This window comes from Leucoraja erinacea, chromosome 2 (genome assembly GCF_028641065.1).
Source record: "Leucoraja erinacea ecotype New England chromosome 2, Leri_hhj_1, whole genome shotgun sequence".
In the NCBI taxonomy this organism is placed as follows: domain Eukaryota; kingdom Metazoa; phylum Chordata; class Chondrichthyes; order Rajiformes; family Rajidae; genus Leucoraja; species Leucoraja erinaceus.
The window spans coordinates 88,203,697-88,223,738 of record NC_073378.1 but is presented as its reverse complement, the minus strand read 5'-3'; the positions used below and the strand labels follow the sequence as shown (position 1 = coordinate 88,223,738).

The following is a 20,042-nucleotide window of genomic DNA, read 5'->3' as shown; positions in this document are numbered from 1 at the left end:
AAAACAAAACAGAAAGAAAGCCATTGTTGGATATGGTAGTTGTTATCATGCAGGTAAAAGTTGAACAAGCCACTGAACCGATTTTGAGGAGGCCAATACACTGGTTAAATATTCCATTGTAGAGCATATCATGCATAACTACCATCTCTCTATCAGCTTGTACATTAGTTTCACCTGGTTGGAATAGGAACTTCTGTGAGCCCTGTCAGAAGAATAGCAGGAGACAGACGAACAAAGGCTATTATGGGTCTCTCAAGGAAGTCCACCTCTCCTACTAAGACATTGGAAGCCTCGGCACCTGCTGGAATCTTTCTCATGAAGTTCATATCCACCTACAAACAAATGTGGAGGGATGAGACAATATCTTTAGCAACTCCAAATACTTGAGAAACACAAAAAATAACATGAAAAAGGACCGAGTTTGAGCAAATGTTTGTTGACTTTGAAATCTTTTGTTGTTTTTATGGCAAATTAATTAATATCTGGAAATCAAATTTCTTTGTGGACTGCAAGTCAAAAGTTTTGAATTTATATTTCACAAAATTGTAAAAATTGGTAGTACAGCTCAAGTGCCAGGTACACAAAGATAAAATAAGGATTCAAATCTCTGGTATACTATTTTAAAATTAAAACGTATTCAAAATTTGAATTGATAAGGCTTAACTGTGAAGTCATACATCCATTTTGAGTAATTTTTATATGAAAAAACAGATTTATGTACACAATATAGTCATAAAATTACTTTTAAGGTCCAAATATTGTCAACAAACATTGCTCATTAATTGCTCCAAATCCAAGATACACATTAACTCAATACACCTAAATCAATGACCACTGCACATTTTCTTGCGCCGATATATATCCATCACCATACAAAATGAAAGTTTGCCACAGGTTGATAATAAAAAAAACACAAGCACCAGGAACAAAACAATGTGCACAACAGCAGTTCACAAGAAGCCCATGGAACTAAAGACTTACTGTAGGCCTCTTGCTTCTTATACCAAGCGTGACACAACTACAGTGCCAGGACTCAAACTCCAGTCCAACCAGGAGTAAAGAAAGACACATTTAAAATAAAAAACGCCAAGGAAAGGCAAAAAATAAAAAAAAGGGGAAAAGAAACAAGTAAAATGTCATAATAGAGATACAGGCACCAAGATACCTGCTTCGATTGTAGGCTAAATAATCTACGGGGGGGGGGGGGGGGGGGGGGGGGGGGGGGGGGGGAGAAACGACTTAGATGAAGTACTATTAAGAATGTAAGTTTAACAACAGAAATCAAATGAGAAATTTTAAGACAATTTCAGAAGTGTAGATAAAACTGACAAAGAAAACATTATTCATATAATGAATTACAATTAATGCACCTTATCGTAAGTACAATGCATTTTATCCATTGTTACTGTGAGCTAATAATGTTACAATCTTTATCCTTAACTTATAAACATGCCATAGCAGTTTCATTTTTGGACATTAAATCAACATGCGATTATAGTCAAATAATTAATGTAATATCTACTCAGCAAAACCAATCACATTTTTGGGTATTCTTTTTCATAAGCAGGCCATACGTAATACTAATTAAGATGAAATTAGAAACAAAATGGAAGAATGAAACAAAACCAGTTAACTATTAAGAAGCTGCTGACGTTTTATCAACTTCTACCCTTGCTTCCAAAAATGAATACACTTTGGAATCTCACTGGCAACTTTCAGACATAATTGGTTGTCATCCACTAGCTTGATAATCACAATCCAACATGGCAGCCCAGTAACAATTATATATTTTTGCTTAAACATAACTTGAAAATCTTAATTCTTTTAAAAGCTATTCACTGATAAACTACTTTTAATTTTCAGATTTCTGCTTCAGCGAAATATAAATTGTGTAAGCCAGTTGTCTGTTATCAACACTGAATGAACATTGGATGGATTTTAGTCGATGGGACTATCAAATTTACATGGCATCATCCATGTGTAGCATTAATATGATTCAATATCCCTGGAGATACAATCATGAAAATAAAACTCATAGCAATATGCACAAGAAGTTAAATTAACAGAAAAATGCCACCTCTATTATCAAAGAAGCATGCTACAAACTAAAATGATAACGAAAGACACAAGCAAAATGAAGATGTAAAATGCAAACTTGAAGATACAAGTTTATAAGGGCAGGAGTATATGTTTCATTAAATTTCTATGGAACAATGTTGTTTGATATTAGAACATACATACATACATAAAGGTGAGCAAACCTCGAGGAGAATTTCTGCATTCTATCATTTTTTTTGTTAGATATGTGCATTTCTAAGGAAAATCATTAAATCCTTTCTTCTCCCAACAGGAGGCTTTGAACTAAGACTTGCAAAGTCTGTGCCAATAATATTACTTCAATCCAAGTCCTTACAGTTAATAGACACAAAAAGCTGGAGTAACAGCGGGACAGGCAGCATCCCTGGAGAGAAGGAATGGGTGACGATTCAGGTCGAGACCCTTCTTCAGACTCTTACAGTTACAGTTATATTCATATCAGATCCCCATTTCTTCCAGCCCTCCAATTGCTGTCAACAAATTATAAATTCAGCACATATCATTTCTTGCTAACTTTAGAATACACAGTCCTCTTTACTGGCTTTCCACAATCTTTTACTATTAAGTTAATTTGAAAAATTGTCATTTCAATCAGCATTTCCAAACAGGATAAAACTGATGATTTCTCCGAGCCTTTTTAGCTTTCAAAGTAGAAGTCTTTCTTAATATCAGCAGGGATATTACAAATTGTCATAACAACCCAGCGTCCAAGATCAATTTGCCTGAAAACAATCATTTTGAACTTTTTTTTTTTAAAATTCAGCCAAAATTAGATTTTGTTATGACAGCTCATGATAACTAACTTCTGGGTGATATAATTCTTACTGTGAAACTGTACTGAGCACTTCCATGTGCAATCGATATTAGTAAACTTAACTTTGCAGCATCCGACACGCCTTATATCATTATTCATATTACCGTCCAGTTCCACATGCATCAACATAAATTGGAGCTGCTCTACACACAACAGTCGTGGAAGTCTCAAAGAGTGCGCATTGTTCCAGTTTTTTGCTTTTCTCATTATTTAAAGGATCATACTGTAATGGCCTGGACAAGGTCAGGAAACGGCTAGATGCCAGGCAGGTTCGGAAGTCCTTTAATGAAGCATGACTAAACACACAGATCATTCCCCAGCAGGAACCGGAAAAACCGTGGGCAGACCACTGTCCCTCAAGTGCCAAGAGGGATGACCCAAGGAGTGGACTAATATCCAGGGACCGCCACAATATTGCTGATACGTGGAGTTATTCATCTGTGATTTTAGAACATACTGCAGACTGCTCAAACACTTTCCAGGTCTATAGAATGTATTTTTAATACTAGAGCATCTTATTCTGAGGAAAGACATTCTTGCCATAGAGGGAATACAGAGAAGGTTCACCAGACTGATTCCTGGGATGTCAGGACATTCATATGAAGAAAGACTGGATAGACTCAGTTTGTACTCGTTAGAATTTAGAAGATTGAGGGGGGATCTTATAGAAACTTACAAAATTCGTAAGGGGTTGGACAGGCTAGATGCAGGAAGATTGTTCCCGATGTTGGGGAAGTCCAGAACAAGGGGTCACAGTTTAAAGATAAGGGGGAAATCTTTTAGGACCGAGATGAGGAAAGCTTTTTTCACACAGAGAGTGGTGAATCTCTGGAATTCTCTGCCGCAGAAGGTAGTTGAGGCCAGTTCATTGGCTATATTTAAGAGGGAGTTAGATGTGGCCCTTGTGGCTAAAGGGATCAGGGGGTATGGAGAGAAGGCAGGTACAGGATACTGAGTTGGATGATCAGCCATGATCATATTGAATGGCGGTGCAGGCTCGAAGGGCCGAATGGCCTACTCCTGCACCTATTTTCTATGTTTCTATGTTTCTATGCAGCGGATTTTATTGAGATTCTTATTCCATGATTGACTCGTTGTTGACAGCACTAGCAGCACTCAATCATTTGAGGCTTTGTTATATCAGTGGCTGACCTGTCAAGGTCCCTGAGGAGCCAATAGGTCAGCCCCGTTACCAGAATAGAAATTTTCCCTGTTCGTGAAAAGTTTTAGGTACTCCTTTTTGATCACATGAGTGCAACCAATGGCGATGTGCATTTTTGGCACAATGACACTTTTGTAGTGTTACTGCCTCACAGCTCCAGTAATCCAGGTTTGCTCAGGAACTCAGATGCTGTCTGCACAGACTTTGCATATTCTCCCATTGATCATCTGGGAATCCACTAGGTGCCCTGGATTCCTCCGACATTCCAAACTTGTACTAGTAAATTACTTGGCCACTATTATTACCCTTTCGATAAAGTGTGTCAATAAAGGGAAATTGATTATCATGTGAGAGAGTTGCAGGGTAAGAGAAATAAGGAGAGGTTTTGGGCTGATGTGGTTGTTAGGCAAGAACCCTGTTGGCTAACTTACCTCTTTTTCAGTCGTTATAAGTAAATCAGTCTATTACGCTAGTAAATCCCAGTGCTATTGACAGCACTCGATCTCTACTAAAATCAAAGCAGATTAACTTGTTTCTTTGAACATGGTGCCTGATGACTTCTGCAAGACCACGGTAAACAGCAAATGGTGGATTTAGCAGTGATAATCTATAGCTGCTTGAATATATGGGAAAGTTTGGAGTCGCCATATTCTCTTCCTGGGGAGTTGGAGAACTCACTGTTCTGTGGAATTGGGGAAGTGGAATAAATCATTTACCCCTGATCTAAGTCTCTGAGCGGTGCAAACTGTAATAACTCAACAGGAAGAGTGGCAATGAGACCTGGAGCTGATGCCAGTACACTAGTAGTTAGGTATGAGAATCCAAGTGGTTGATAGATGTTCCTCACACCCTAGTTTGTTAAGTCAATGATTTCCAGCTCTAATTACATAAATAGCTGCTGCAACATCTCGGCAATTCCCGGTGAATTGCACCACTTAAATAACTCAAACCTCCATATAAAATGTATTTTGGTCAGGATATCCACAATCCAAGTGTGAAGAGTGATATGGAAAACTTGATGCATCGTGTGAGGACCTGAAATGTCTTTTTGCATTGCTCCATCATGCAGAGATTCGCACATCTGGAAGATTCTTCTGCAGCCACCCCCCGTCAGGCTGCCATCAGCCAATTGACATGCAAGACATCCCTCCTGGCATATATATCAATGAACAAGGTCTGTCTCTATAAGCAAGTGTAGAAGCAGTATTCCTACAGCCGATGTCTCCCCATGACAACCACTACAGTATGTTGCTGCTGTCCAACTAACAAAGGAAGTGTGTACATGAAGGCCAAATCTCTTCCATAATCACTACGCTATAGAAAATAGATGTACTAAATTGAATGGGGTTTTGTTATTCTTCAAAGGGGTTTACATTATTGTGCTGTTTTCTGAATAAAAAACCACCCGAAAGCTGTGGTACAATCGACTTTAGCCAACTGTTTGATGTTGTTGTAGTGGATCCAATTTGTTATTGCATTAAACGCGACCACATTTCGGTACATCAAAAATCGGTGAAATCTAATTGCCAAGACATTGTCAGTAGTCTAAGCAGTTGAAATGGCCAATCTGGCCGCCTCCGATTCAAGAGGTGCTCCAAGAATTTGTATGATAATTTATGAGCTAGAAAGTCTAAAGTGTCATATCTTTAATTGTCAATAGTTGGCCAAAGTTACCACAATTCATTCAATCAGATCAAATGATCTACGATAGAGTTTACAACTCTAATAAACTTGTAAATCATCTGGATCAACCAGGGATATTGAATGATCCAAGGTAAAGTTTCACTAGTTTCCACAATGATCTGCAATAGTTATTCTTCAGAAATACATAATTGTTGATGTTAAACATCTGTTCCAAAGCAATGAATGGATTATTTTTCAAAATGTGGAAAACAAAATCAATACTTGTGGGCTACTATTCGACACTTTTCAAACAAATAATTACCTTGCTGAAGTCCACTGTGCTGTTTTCTCTACTTGCACTATTACAAGTTGTTTTGTTTTCAATGCTTTTAGTCTCCAAGATACCTGGTGCAGATTGAGGAGATGCTAGAATTCCTGTATAAGATGCATAAGAAAATATGCTTTAGTAATATACTTTCAAACACAACAGGTAACTCTTATTAACCAAACTGTTAAATTGTTAGATGTGGTGGCACACGGTGTTATGGCAATCTGTAGGATTTAAGTATTTCCATTAATTAGTGTAATTAAGCAATTTTCCTGTAAAATTATTAAATGAACAAACAAAGCTTTATGCTGGCTGCGGGTGTATTGTATTTTCTAAAAGCAGTAACACCATTCAAACATTCTTTTCCATTATGTGTCATTTTTATTTTTTAAATATACGAGGACATGGTAAGCTGAGATATAAGGCTCTGCATCCAGAAAAAAAATTAAAGACTGAAGAAGAATAAAGTTCGTCAGAAGAGTAAATTGCTTACTTGTGTACATGGAAGAAAGTATGAGAATTCAAAATAGAGATTGAAGTAATAAATAATATACTTAGATAATAGTGTACTATGATTAAACGTTCAATTATATTTTTCAAGATTACATTTTTCAATCCATCTTATTAGAAAGGTCAAATAATAAACCTCCGAATAGCGGACCCAGTCCTTGAAGAAAGGTCCGAGGGCGGCCCGCAGAGGTGACAGCGGAACCTCCGGTCGGTCCTCGACACTATTTCATGATATTGCGCGGGAGAAACCACAAAAATATAAAAAGTTCTATTCTCATAGGTATCGCCCATTCAAAACATCAGTAGTATCCCCTCTGCTTCGTCCAGGTACAATTTGCCTTTCCATTACAATTTGCAATGTGCCAGTAAGATGTTGTGGACCAACGGGATCAGTGGTAGAGACCCACAGCCAGCAGCAGCCCAGCCCCGTCTCAACTGACACTGAAGCTAAAAATTATGACTCTACTTGTGGCAGTTGTTCAGCAGGCTGGAATTTGAGGGAAGTAATGGAGGACTCAAGGACTACTGATTTGTGAAGATCAAATAATCCAAGGATAACCAAATTTTACACAAGCAACAAAATGTGAAAAATTAAGTTAGTCAAGTCAATCCCCTGACATGGTCTTAACCATCATTGACTTGATTCTTCTAAAAACAAAATGATTAAATGCATTAAAACCTATAATTGCTTAAAGTTTTAACAACAAAAAGAATTAGAGCAACTATCTATCAAATGATTTAAAAAAATCCTTGGAAAGATTTACAAGCATAAAATCCCCAACAGTCTAATTATATTACTAAACTCTTAATTGAAGCAGTAATTCCTTCCACTGAAAGCAATTGGAGAATATCCAGTCTGTCACTTTGGAACTGGTTAAAAATGTGTATGCACTCAATATTGGAGCGTCATTGGTGTAAAATGGATTTCTAACAGTACCTTCTGTACTTCCATGTTTTTGTATTCAAAGATGAAAGCCACTAAGATGCTGCAAATGATATAGGATAACATCAGTAATGGTGTCACAGTTTTGTTGGTCACCACTCTAAATGTTAGAGGCAAGATCTATCCGTATTAAAAGCACATTGTGTAAAAGCCATAGAGTCATAGAGTGAATCAGCACAGTAACATTGGCTCAACTCGTTGCTTCCAACCAGGATGCACCATCTAAGCTAGTCCCATTTACCTGCATTTGGCCCATATCACTCTAAAATGTTCTTAATGTTCCTCCCCAAATGCCTTTTAGAAATAGTTATTGGACCTGTCTCAACTACTTCCTATGGCAGCTTGTTCCATATAAACCCCATCCACTGTATGAAAAAGTAGCTCCTCAGGTTCTTATTAAATCTTTCCCCTCTCATCTTAAATCCATGCCCTCCAATTCTTGACTCCCCTATCCTGGGGAAAAAAACTATGTGCATTCACTGCAATATCGAATCATCCAGAGCAGTCTATCCTTCGGAACCTTAACAAAAGCCCTGCTAAAGTCTGTTGATATCCTCATCACCCTTCCTGAGACACAATCTCCCATGCACAAAACCATGCTGGCTATCTCTATAATCTACTTGCCTTTCCAAACGCATGTATATCTTATCCCTCCGAATTCTCTAGAGTAACCTACCTATCACAGATATTAGGCTTATTGGTCTCCAGTTGCAATGTTTTCATCACAGTCCTTAATTAGAGCCACAACATTAGCCACCTTCAGTTTCTGGCACCTCACCGGCGACTAACGATGATTAATTTATCTCACCCATGGCTCCTGCAATTTCTTCTTTAACTTCCCACAGTGTCCTTGGATATAGTTGATCAGGTACCAGAGATTTATCTGCTTTCATACCTTCTAGCACATCTAGCACCACCTCGACTGCAATAATATAATCTATGACATGCGTCATAGAGATATAGAACATGGAAACAGGCCCTCTTAGATCCAACTCGTCCATGCCAACCAAGTCGCCCAATCAAGCTAATCCTATTTGCCTCCGTCTGGTCCCGATCCTTCCAAACCTTTCATATCCATCTACTTATCCAAGTATTTTTAAATGCCATAACTGCACTTGTCTCGACCACTTACTCTGGCAGCTCATTCCATATATGCAACACCTTCTCTGTGAAAAGGTTGCCCCTCAAATCCCTTTTAAATCTTTCCCCTCTCACCTTAATCCTATGCCCTCGTGTTTTAGGAAAAATATTTTAAATTCCAGCTCTGTTCCATGCATGATAACTCTCTGCTCCATGCATTTCAGTGTTTATCACTATTTAATCAAAATAAAACAATTTCCATCGCATTAAATTCTATACCAGTATTGATCAAAAATAAACACTGCAGCTGTGTTTCAAAAGAAGAGTTGAAAGGAAAGTTAATGCAGATATTAAATCTTGGATACAGTCTTCATATAAGGAAAGGAGGATCTGTGAAGAATGGCAAAGCACAATACTACTGAAAGGAAAATATTTGTCTCTTAAAAAGACCTATGTGCTATTTAAAAAGAAAAAAAGAACAATTATTGCCTCGCAAGCTAGGATTAAGGTTCATCGTAAAATACGAATCGCAATAAAGTATGAAAAATAACATGTATCACTATTTTGTCCATTTCTAGTTCCTAAACTTGATGGATATGTTACTTAGTAAATATGCAGCCCAGGAATATTGCGCCAACTACAAAAGATATGGCAGAAAAGGCTGAATTCTCATGTGCATGCCTGTCCACCCGTATCGCTTTAAAGAAAAAACATGTAATTTTAGCTTGTTTAGTCAACATTCAAATTACCCTTTTGATTCCAACTAATGTATCTGGAAAATTGCTTTGACTGTACTTGACGTAAAAAAAATTATATAGCATTTGTGCTGTATATAAATACAGAATTATAGAATGTTTTTCTCTTCATCTGAAATCACTAAAGCAATATATTCATAAAATCTTAATACCAAAATGACAATATCGAGTTTGAAGATCTATGGATTAAAATAAAATAAGATAAGATAAAAATTGGCAGCCAAGGATAAATGTGAAAATTCCCATCATTCCTTAGCGTGTAGATATTTTGCATTAACATTGTGGGGATATGGTTTTTAACACATCTGTCCTTTTTTTATCAAGCTGAAACAAGTTTCTGAATATGTGTAACATTAATCAAGAACTAGCAGTCATTTCAATCATGTAGAGAAATATATTCAACACAATGCAAATGCTCAATATAAAAGAATTATGGCACTCTTATGAATAAACACGTAAAGCCAAACAATGGAAAAATGTTACAATAATATCTGCACAATGCCTATATCTCAGCTTAAAAAAAAACTCTTGTTCAGTATGTTTTATAAAACTATTTTACCTGAAATCTCAAGTAATTAATGGCACATAATGAACATGATTTAGATACTGCATTGAAAAATTATTCAGTTGTTGCATGCAAGCTGCATGAAAGTGAAACTTATCTTGTGCTTATTTATGAAAAGGGTTCCATGCAGTAAGCTTTCTTTTAATTTTGCCTTCAGTGATACATCAATTAACTGCAGAATAAAAAAATAATCCTTTAAAACTAATACCACGACATGCTATGTGCTATAATCATACCAGTGCTCCACATGCACAAAGTTACCCAACTGTTTCTGATATTTGCCTGCTTTGTGTTCAGCACATTCTTCACGTGTTTTCACGTGTCCTTTCTGTACCTCAAATTCTTCTTCTGGGGGATGAACTACCACATCAGGAATATCCTCACCGGCACAAGACACCAACAATTGGCTTTGACCCTGAAAACGATGCTCAGGCTTTGGACTGCTGGGTGGTGTATTTTGAGGGGTGGGAACAGGAGTTGAGCACCTTGAGCCTGCTACAGATCCGCCCTTGGAACCATGTGCAAAGGAGCCAAATGGAGCGGAAAACAGAGAAGCTCCTCTTAATGAAAGATGTGAGGCAGACAGACCAGCACGAAGAGAAAGGCGGGAGGCAGAAAGGCCGTCCCCTATCATCAAAATAAAAAGATAGAAAAAAAAACATAAATAGGATTTACGGAGTTACACACTTCCATGCAAGCAGAAATTTTATTCAAATTACATAAAGATCTCATGTGGCTTGATGAATAATCTTTTGAAAGTATGAAATGCACAAGTTAATAAATTAATAACACAACATACTGCATTAATGAATTTTCATTGTTCAAAAATTAGATTGCTATTAAAAAACATTCCGTTTTATTTATGTAGCCTTATAAGTTATTCAATTTGTCATGGTCTGTTAATTTGCATTGAGAGTTTCAATATCAGCCCTTTTGACCTTTACCTGAAGTTTAATGCAAAATTATTAAGCAACCTTCAACAATGATTAACTACTAGTAACTGTCCAAGTTATGGCCTGGTTGCAATTCGAATCAGAGGCAAATTTCCTGAGCCATTTCTTTCAGTTTTTTAACCTCTTACGTATTATCTAGCTTGGTACAACTGCAGCCCTTTGTGATGTTAACCATTAACTTTTCCCCTTTTATTAATGCACACAGTGGACTTCTTCAGAAGTCTTATTATTTGACTGAAAACTATATCGGTTATGAAAAATTTTCCCATCAAGAATTAGTTTTATATTAATTTTCACAGATATGTACATATTGTGCACAATGTTAGAGTGCCGGGCAACTTTTACAATTCAGTCACAGACCTACTCATTACTGAATGCATTTTGCAGCAACTCGAAAAACAAATTAATCGCAACATGCCAGCACTAAATTCAGTGTTAGGCTCCCAATATCTGAAACCATATCTGTAAAAGCAGAAATGCATTAGTTTATATTGATGGCTTCCTCTTGCAATCAGTTGGTTAAAAAAAATATGGATAATGAAAACACATAGAATAAAACACTCCATTACACAGCCACTTTGAGATTGAGGGGTCCAATAAAATTTATAAAAATAGTCCACTGCAAGCACGCTGTTACATTGTGAATTATTTACCAACATGCCAGTTTTTAAAACATGCTTTGGAGCATACATTGCATACCCCAGCATCAACCACAGTAAATAAAGTTGTAAATACCATTTTTTCTGATACAATTATACTGGAGAGATGTAAATAAATTGGATACTACAAAACATCTCACCATTTCGTTCAAGCAAGTGAGGGTCAGAATGTTTCTTGCCTATATCTGCAAAGGAGCGAACGATGGGGATGCGATTACTCAATTTCTTCTCACTCTGATGATGGTGCTTTCTCAGTAGTGCTTCCCGCACTTTGTCTCGCATAGTCTCGTCCAGCTGTTCAGATGCTATCATGTTGTCCAGTACCATATCTATAATAAACATACAAGAGCAAGCAAGGAAGAAAAAAAAAAAAACACTATAAGCATAAAACATCAGCAAGACAGATGTGTATAAATATAGGCAATTAAAAAAAAGGTCCATGACCACTCAGTGCAGCAAGGAAGCAGTGTAAGAAATGGAGGTTGGTGGCAATACAGTTAATAAGAAAGCAAACACAAAAAAGCAAAATCAGAAAATAATTTCTTAAATGCAATTACCAAACTAGATTAAGCTCGTGGAGAAGCAAAACAAAGCTGCAGTTGCTTGAAATATGAATGCTGGGAATAAAATGCTGGAAATTCCCCAAGGGTCAGGCAGCATCTAAGAAGCGTGACAGGGTTAACACATCAGATTTTTCAATTTTGACTAGAACTAAATTAGAAATCAAGCATACTTTAAATTGCATAGAATGAGAAGTGCAAGAGAGAACACGTGGGAGTGGTGCCGTCTAGGAGATAGTGATGAAAGTTTATTAACTACTGCAATCTATATGAGGAGATTCCACTAGGTGGTGAAAGTGAGCAATGGGAAAAAAATCATGGAAATGACAGAGGAGGGACATTGCAGATGTGGAAATCGAAAATAAATAATAATTCTGGAAATGCACAGCAGGTCAGGAATATCTGTGGAAAGGAAAAACAGAGTGAACAATAGAAATTGATGATTACGTTTGATCAGAATTGGTTAGATTGATATAAATTTTTAAAAAGGCTGCAATGCAATCCGAGGGCAATTACATTCATATAATCTGACAGCAGAAAAATACACCCTACCATCCAACCATCCTGACTATTAAGTAACTAAGGTAGACATAAATGCTGGAGAAACTCAGTGGGTGAGGCAGCATCTATGGAGCGAAGGAATGCGTCAGTCTATAGAAGGGTCTCGACCAGAAACGTCACCCATTCCTTCGCCCCATAGATACTGCCTCACCCGCTGAGTTTCTCCAGCATTTTTATCTACCTTCGATTGTTCCAGCATCTGCAGTTCCTTCTTAAACATTAAGTAACCAAGTGTATGCAAATACCATCTCTACTAATGCTCGAAGGAAGATGAGATGATGTTCTAGTAGATTACATGGGGCTTCATCTGAACAATGCAAGAGTCCAAAGACTAAAGTTAGAATAACAACTGGGTGGAAGTAGCAGGCAACTGGAGGCTCAGGGTCACTTTGGATTCAAAGATTCAGATGGAGTGATCTGCAAAGCTATCATCTCATCATTTCACTTTGGCTTTGCAACGTAGACCACATTGTGGGCATAAAATGGAGTACATTTCACATATTTTATCTTATGACAGAGGAGGCCACAAGTTGGCCGTTGACATGAAGTCAGCTTTCAAAACATTCCCATTAAGCTAATTTCCAGGTGTATTCGCCAGTAACCTATTCTTTCTCACAGGCCTCTTAACCTTTCCCAATCATTCTATGACCCATGTATTCTAGGGATAATTTACAGTAGGAATTAACTGTCCAATAAGTACATCTTCGAGATATAGAATGAAACTGGAACACCTGGAGGAATCTATGCAATGTACTAACTCCATAGTGAGCACCAGTGATTAGAAAAAACTCGAGTTACTGGACGCATATGGGAAAAACTACAAGTAAACTGCTATTTCATTTGGAAGAATCGCAATTGGCCACTAAATGGCGAGAAGAGAAAAAAAGTGTATTTTTTCAATTTCACCAGAAGGTACCATAATCAAGGGACTAAGTGTGATGGTGATGAAAAGTAAACACAGTAGTCATAGAAGACATGGGTCTTTGGAAGGAAGGGCAAGATGTGACTCGTGGTAGAAATACATTGATGGTAATGGGATTTACTGAAAGTTATCTGTAGAGGCTGCTGTGGTGGAAGGTGAGATCAAAGAGAGTCCAATCCTTGCTCAGTAGATGCCCATGTTTTAAAACCAGATATTCTGGAAATAGAACAGCTGTAGGTGAGTCCCCTGTACAACTATAGAGAAGTGAAGACCATTGATGCTTCAGTACAAAAAAATGTTATCAGAAAAGATGCAATGGAGCCAGAGAAACTGGCACAATGGCATGGAATCATTATAGGAAGCAGCCAGGAAGGGGTATAGATAAATGACCCGCTTAAATCTATGGTTTTACAATGCATATTTGTCACTAATCCACCAAAGTAGAGATGACAACTCAAGAAATGGATAAACGTCAGAATTGGCCGCATGAATGTGCAAGGAAGGTAAATATAAGCAGCAAGTATTTTGAAATGTTTGAAATTTGGATTAAGAGTAGGAAGCTGATTAATGTACCAGAAGAGGAGGGAAGGGATTGGAACAAGGGATTGGAACAAAGTTGCCATACACATTCCGTAAAGAAATAAGTATAGATTGGACGCACATGGGTTCTCAACCATACAATCATACAGCAGGGACACAGGCTCTTCTGCCCAACACATCTTCGCTGAACAAGCCGCCCCATCTAAGCTAGTTACATATTCCTACATTTGTGTCCTGGCAACATCCTTGTAATTTTTTTCTGCATTCTTTCCAGCCTAATGAACTACATCCATTCAATTTCCGCATTTCTACTAGTAACCCCTGTACACTCACACAGATGGTTCCTGCCAACCTTTCCGCTTTTATTAGAACTGGGCAGTTCTGATCCTATCATCAGTGAGTAACATTAACTCAGTTTTCCACTTTTACAGATGCCGCCTTACCTGCCAAATGTTTCTAGCATAATCTAATGATAGATTACGCTAGAAAATCAATTTTGGGTGTCTAATGAGCTTAGAAGGGGGAGAATTAGTGAATTGCTTCCACGGGACTTTTTAAAGAAATGTGAAGAGTGTCCAACTTAGAAAGATGCTCGACTGTTTTTATTAGGGAATGAGGATGGGCAAGTGGTGGAAGTGTCTGTGAACGTACCCTGTGGAACAGAAGCCACAGAAGGCTGTGGAGGCCAGGACAATGGATATTTTTAAGACAGAGATAGATTCTTGATTAGTACGTGTCAGGAGTTATGGGGAGACAGCAGGAGAATGGGATTAAGTGGGAAAGATAGATCAGCCATGATTGAATGGCAGAGTAGACTTAATGGGATGAATTACTTAATTCTGCACCTATCATTTATGAACTTACGAACATGAATTAATTATGACTTAAGATAGTCGTTGAAGGAAAATGTTGATCCTGGAATAATGGTATTAAAGAGGGGAGGTCTGACTGGAATAGTACATGAGAGGACTTGGTTGGTAGGGGAAGCAACATATATGTGGGAGGCATTTAAACGCAAGATGGTAAGCTCAGAGCTGTGCCTGAAAATAAAAGATATAAAGATGGTAAGATTAGGGATTCTTGGTTAAATAAGGGACATTGAAGATTTTATCTGGAAAAAGGAGGAAACATATGTCAGGAATAGGCAACTAGTAGCAAATAAGTCCTTTGAAGATTATAAGAAAGAATTTAAGAAAGTTAGTAATAGCAAAAAAGGGGCATAGAATGGCATCAGCAAGTCGAATTATGGAGAATTCCCAACTGTTTTATAAGTATAGTGTAAACAAGAGGATAGCTAGGGGGAGAGTGGGGGAGCAGGGGATATATAGTCCCAAATGAATAAGTCTCATCATTATTTACCAGGGAGACGGATGTGGAGGATAGCGAACTAGGGAAAGGGGTATGCAGATATTCAGAAATATGTTTGCATGAGGAAGGAGGAAACATTATCAGGAGAATGGGCGACAGCAAGTTTTGTTACCTTATTAAAAATGGGCAATAGGGGTAAGCCAGGAATCTACAGGACGATGAGCCTTACATCAGTAGTAGGGAAATTATATGAGGAAAAAAACTAAAGGGCCTGTCCCACTTAGGCTATTTTTTAGGCGAATATATGCGACTAAACTGTCGCCACATGGTCGCCGGGGTGCCGTCTGTATGATCGTGAGTAGTCTCCTCAGTCGCCCAAAGAGTCGTAGCATCTTTCTGGTCGCCAATGGATTTTCAACATGTTCAAACAATTCCGGCGACAGTGGGTTGAGGCCAATGAGCGTAGCTTGACCTCCTGACGTAGGTGCTGTCGTTGTTGTCGCCACGATGACGCAGGTTGTCGCCAGTGCTGACCGGTGAATTCCATTGACGACTACCTATGTCAACAAGTACTGGTGACTGAATTGTCTTCAGTTGTCGCCGGCAAGGTCGTAGCTTGTGGCGGGTGGATGTAGGGTGACTTTGGTTGTCATAGGTTGTCGCCTGTGTGGTCGTAGGTTGTCATAGGTGGGGTCCTAGGTGGACGTCCTAATGGGTCGTCGGTTGTCGGTAGCTTGATGTCAACTAGATGGTAGGTTGTTGTAGCTTGTCGTAGACATTGTCGTAGAGGGGGGTCCAGTCGCCGGTTTTTCGGCGACCTGCTACGACTATGACAGTCGTCAGCAGTCAACTAAAAAATTGCCTGTGGGAGAGGCCCTTAAAGGACAGGATTCGTGAGTGTTGGAGAAACACCTTTTCCGGTTGTGACTTCTTTTCATGACAGGATTTGTGTTCACTTGGAAAGGCAGGGACTGATTAGAGGAGATTTGCATAATTTTTACCAAAATAAATACTGTCTCATAAACCTATTTGTCTTGAATGAATCATACATGGTCAGCACAGGTCAGGGCCCTAAGGAGTGTTGTAGAGCAGTGGGATCTACTTGGCATGCAGGTACATAATTCCTTGAATGTGCAATCACAGGTAGATAAGGTAGTCAAGAAGACCTTCAGTATATAGGCCCTTTTCAGTTTTTATTTACATCAAAACCACTTTTCCCTCTTTATTTTTAAGACACAAGGCAAGTAAATACTTTCCACAGTTAAGGATATGTAACTGCAGATTACTGTTCCACTGTAGTTCAGTTGATCTCTTCAATGAATTGTACACAATTTATAAATACTCTTCAGAACAAATGTATTACATCAAGGAATAAATACAAAATGGACATTCATGAGAATTAAATGTAAATGTTTCATATAATGCAATTCTTACATGGCAGCTTAAATTAGCTATAAACATGTAATCTGAAAATTCTTAATTGCAGAATTAACTGCCGCAACCCATTTCATTTATATTTAGTAATAACATTGCCCAACCTGTACAAGAATTAGAGTTGTTACAAACCCTACCATCAGTGGCACTGCAGATCTGCCTGCTGCTTGTGCATGCGATTCCGGAGACTTTGGGGGGGGGGGGGGGGGGGGGGGGGGGGGGGGGGGGGGGCAGGTTTGTATTGGTTGTCGGAGAGGAATTTGCTCAGACTGCTAGCTGATGAAGAAAATCCGTTCTGCGATACCGCCCTCGTTTAATGTTGCTGGTCGATTGCGTTGCTGGATTGAACTTAAACACGACTAAACACGCCTTCAACATCACGGATCGCAAGTGCAAGACAAAACAAAAGGTATGTAATTTATTTAACATATTATCTTGCTTTTTGGTGTGGCTTCATTTTAATCTGCTGATGTAAAAACGTTATTTAGGCCCCGATTCAAATCGGCCGTGACTCGCCTGTTGATGGGGCTTAAATCATGGCAGCGGCAACATTCCAATCAATCACATTCCAGAAACATCCACTCAAGATAATCAAATTCATTATTTTGTTTTTGAACAATCATGTCATAAGAACATCTAAATCATCTATATTGTGTGATATTGTCTATCCATGATCAATATTTTCATACTAAATATCCACAGTACAGTTTTAGTCAGATGTATTGTGTAAAAAATAATGATTTTGATTATCTTGAGTGGATGTTTCTGGATTAATTTATGGGAATTTAACATTAAATTCCTTCCATTTGGCATAAAAATTCATGACAAAGTGAGATTTAAAAAATCATGTTATATTGTGAATTATTGTCTGAATGGGATCAGTTTGTTATTTGGATATTTTGGCTATTTAAATAATTATTTTTAAGAATGGGATGGATGTTTATATCTAGTAATTTAGATGAATCAATGGTCTTTAAGTTATTTTACGTTACGATAATATTAAAGTTCTGATCTTGAGAATATCACATTTTTTAATTTTCAAGAGTCTGGGTGTTTGTTACTATTTCCGTTATGATGGTCAATTTTGTAATTATCTACAATTAGGTAACTCACTAATTATATACTTTAATTTCAGGTAATCCAAGATGTATCATATTTATTTCAGAATGCTTCAAACTATAATAACTGAAATTTCCATTCAGTTCTCTTATTTTTTAAGAAAGTTATGGGCTTTTATGTCAATTGATAGTCCTCGATCACAGCTCTTGTGTTAAGTTAATGGAAAAGCAATAGGGAACAATATGCTAATTTCCGAGTATGAAAATGACCATAATATTTTAATACTGAAGAGATGAAAATGAATTAGGTATCAAATTAAAGATTTTTTTTGCTTTATCTGATGGGATAAATTACAGGCTTGATTTTTAAATCTCAAAATTTTGTAACATTCCTACAAGAATGGCTTTATTGAGACCAACATTACGAAACAGTAATGATACATTTCAGATATACATTTTCACAAAACACTGCATAACTACCATTCTCAATGTTCGTGGTTATAAAAAAGTTAATTTTAATTTCAATTAAAGTTTACTAAAGAATTGTGTCAACTACACACAAAAGGTAAAGATTATGTACAAACCTGCTATTTCCTCTGTGGTGCTAGCTCTCATATCCAGCATGACTGTTCCATTTAATATGCAGCTTCTCAACTCAAACAGACTATGTAAAGAGAGGGTAGCTACATATGGTTTACTCCATCGCTCCCCTCCATCTTCCACATCCTCCTCAAATTTCAGCCATCTGAGATGAGAAGCAGATCAATGTTTAGTACTGAATTATATTTGAGGCTGCTATGGCATGTTAAAGATACACTCAAAAAATAGGTGTATTTACTTCTAAGAACAAATGGCAAAATGTTATTTTAAGAACAAATGACAATTAAATCAAGTTTATGGTTAAAATCTTAATGCATTACATCTTAAAGGAGAACATATATTGGAATGATTATATTAAATTGAACACAACATCAAGTAGATGTTCAGTGAATGAGATTGTGTGGCAGGACAAGAGTGTCAGGCATGGGAATTAATATACATAGGACATTGTTTCAAATAGCAATTAGAAATAAATTATATATATAGGTTGTGTACAGAATGAACTTTAGTGATAAAGTAATTAAAAAAAGAAAAGACGTAATAGTTTTGACACACCTTGACCTACTAGCCATCTATTGATTTTTCTCGCTGTTTTTGTGTATCAATGCCTCAATTGTTCTACTTTAATGCATTAAGGGCATACCCTATGGATGGCACAGTGACGCAGCAGGAGAGTTACAGTGCTTGCAGCGCCAGATTCCCGGGTTCAATCACGACTACGGGTGCTGTCTGTACAGAGTTTGTATATTCTCCCTGCAACGGCGTGGGTTTTCTCCGAGATCTTCAGTTTCCTCCCACACTCCAAAGACGTACAGGTTTGTAGGTTAATTGGCTTCGTATAAGTGTAAATTGTCCCTAGTGTGTGTAGGATAATGTTAATGTGCGAGGATCGTTGGTCGGTGCGGACTTGTTGGGCCGAATGGCCTGTTTCCGATCTCTAAGCTAAACTAAATACATACTGTTATTAGTACCAAATGTATGATTATTTTTTTAAAGTCTACAGTTGGACACTTGATGGGCTAGGCGACACATAGGTGCACTTTGTTCACTTGATGCCATTAAACATAACTGCAGATAGATATTCTGTCATCAGTGACGCATGCAGGAGGCCATAGTTTAGATCATGCTGAGACAGGTGATCAATTAGATCACCACATATGAATGAATAGCTTTATGTTATATTAGATGCTTCTTTGAAAATAGCTCAAATCACAATCTTTCATTGCCACTAAAAATATCAAATAATTTTGGATAAATAATTGAAAGATTTAATGATTGTAATTAAAATGTCAATATGGTGGGGACTAGGTTTAGAAATTCAAAAGTGAAAATGTTGAAATTGCAAAGCAGATCATAAGTCATTGCTCCACCCCATTCAGTAATCTTTCATAAGTATTCTCAGCTGAAAATGATAGCTCTGCTTCTAACACCAAAGATGGTATCAAACCTATCGATTCCTTTCAGCATTTTCAGCTCCTGTTTAGTGTTCCCACATCTGCTTTATTTTGCTCTCACAACTCAGGAAAGGTGATACGGTTTAAAAACAGGCTTGACTTGGAGCAGAACAATA

The 20,042-nt window shown here is 37.6% G+C and overlaps 1 protein-coding gene across 5 annotated transcripts in view; it reads right to left on the bottom strand.

The window, feature by feature from the left end:
• The window catches only part of LOC129712168 (sodium bicarbonate cotransporter 3-like), a 107,383-nt gene that overhangs the window by 42,942 nt on the left and 44,399 nt on the right, over positions 1–20,042 (bottom strand). For 3 of the 5 annotated variants that reach the window (XM_055660417.1, XM_055660434.1, XM_055660426.1), the window contains exons 5-8: positions 18,457–18,617; positions 11,630–11,818; positions 6,019–6,131; positions 175–332 (exon numbers count right to left, since the gene is read on the bottom strand). In XM_055660417.1, the coding sequence (XP_055516392.1) occupies positions 175–332; positions 6,019–6,131; positions 11,630–11,818; positions 18,457–18,617 (621 nt within the window). Of the gene's footprint in view, positions 1–174; positions 333–6,018; positions 6,132–10,159; positions 10,565–11,629; positions 11,819–18,456; positions 18,618–20,042 lie in introns of those variants that run through there. The other 2 variants (XM_055660449.1, XM_055660442.1) reach the window with 2 other exon arrangements.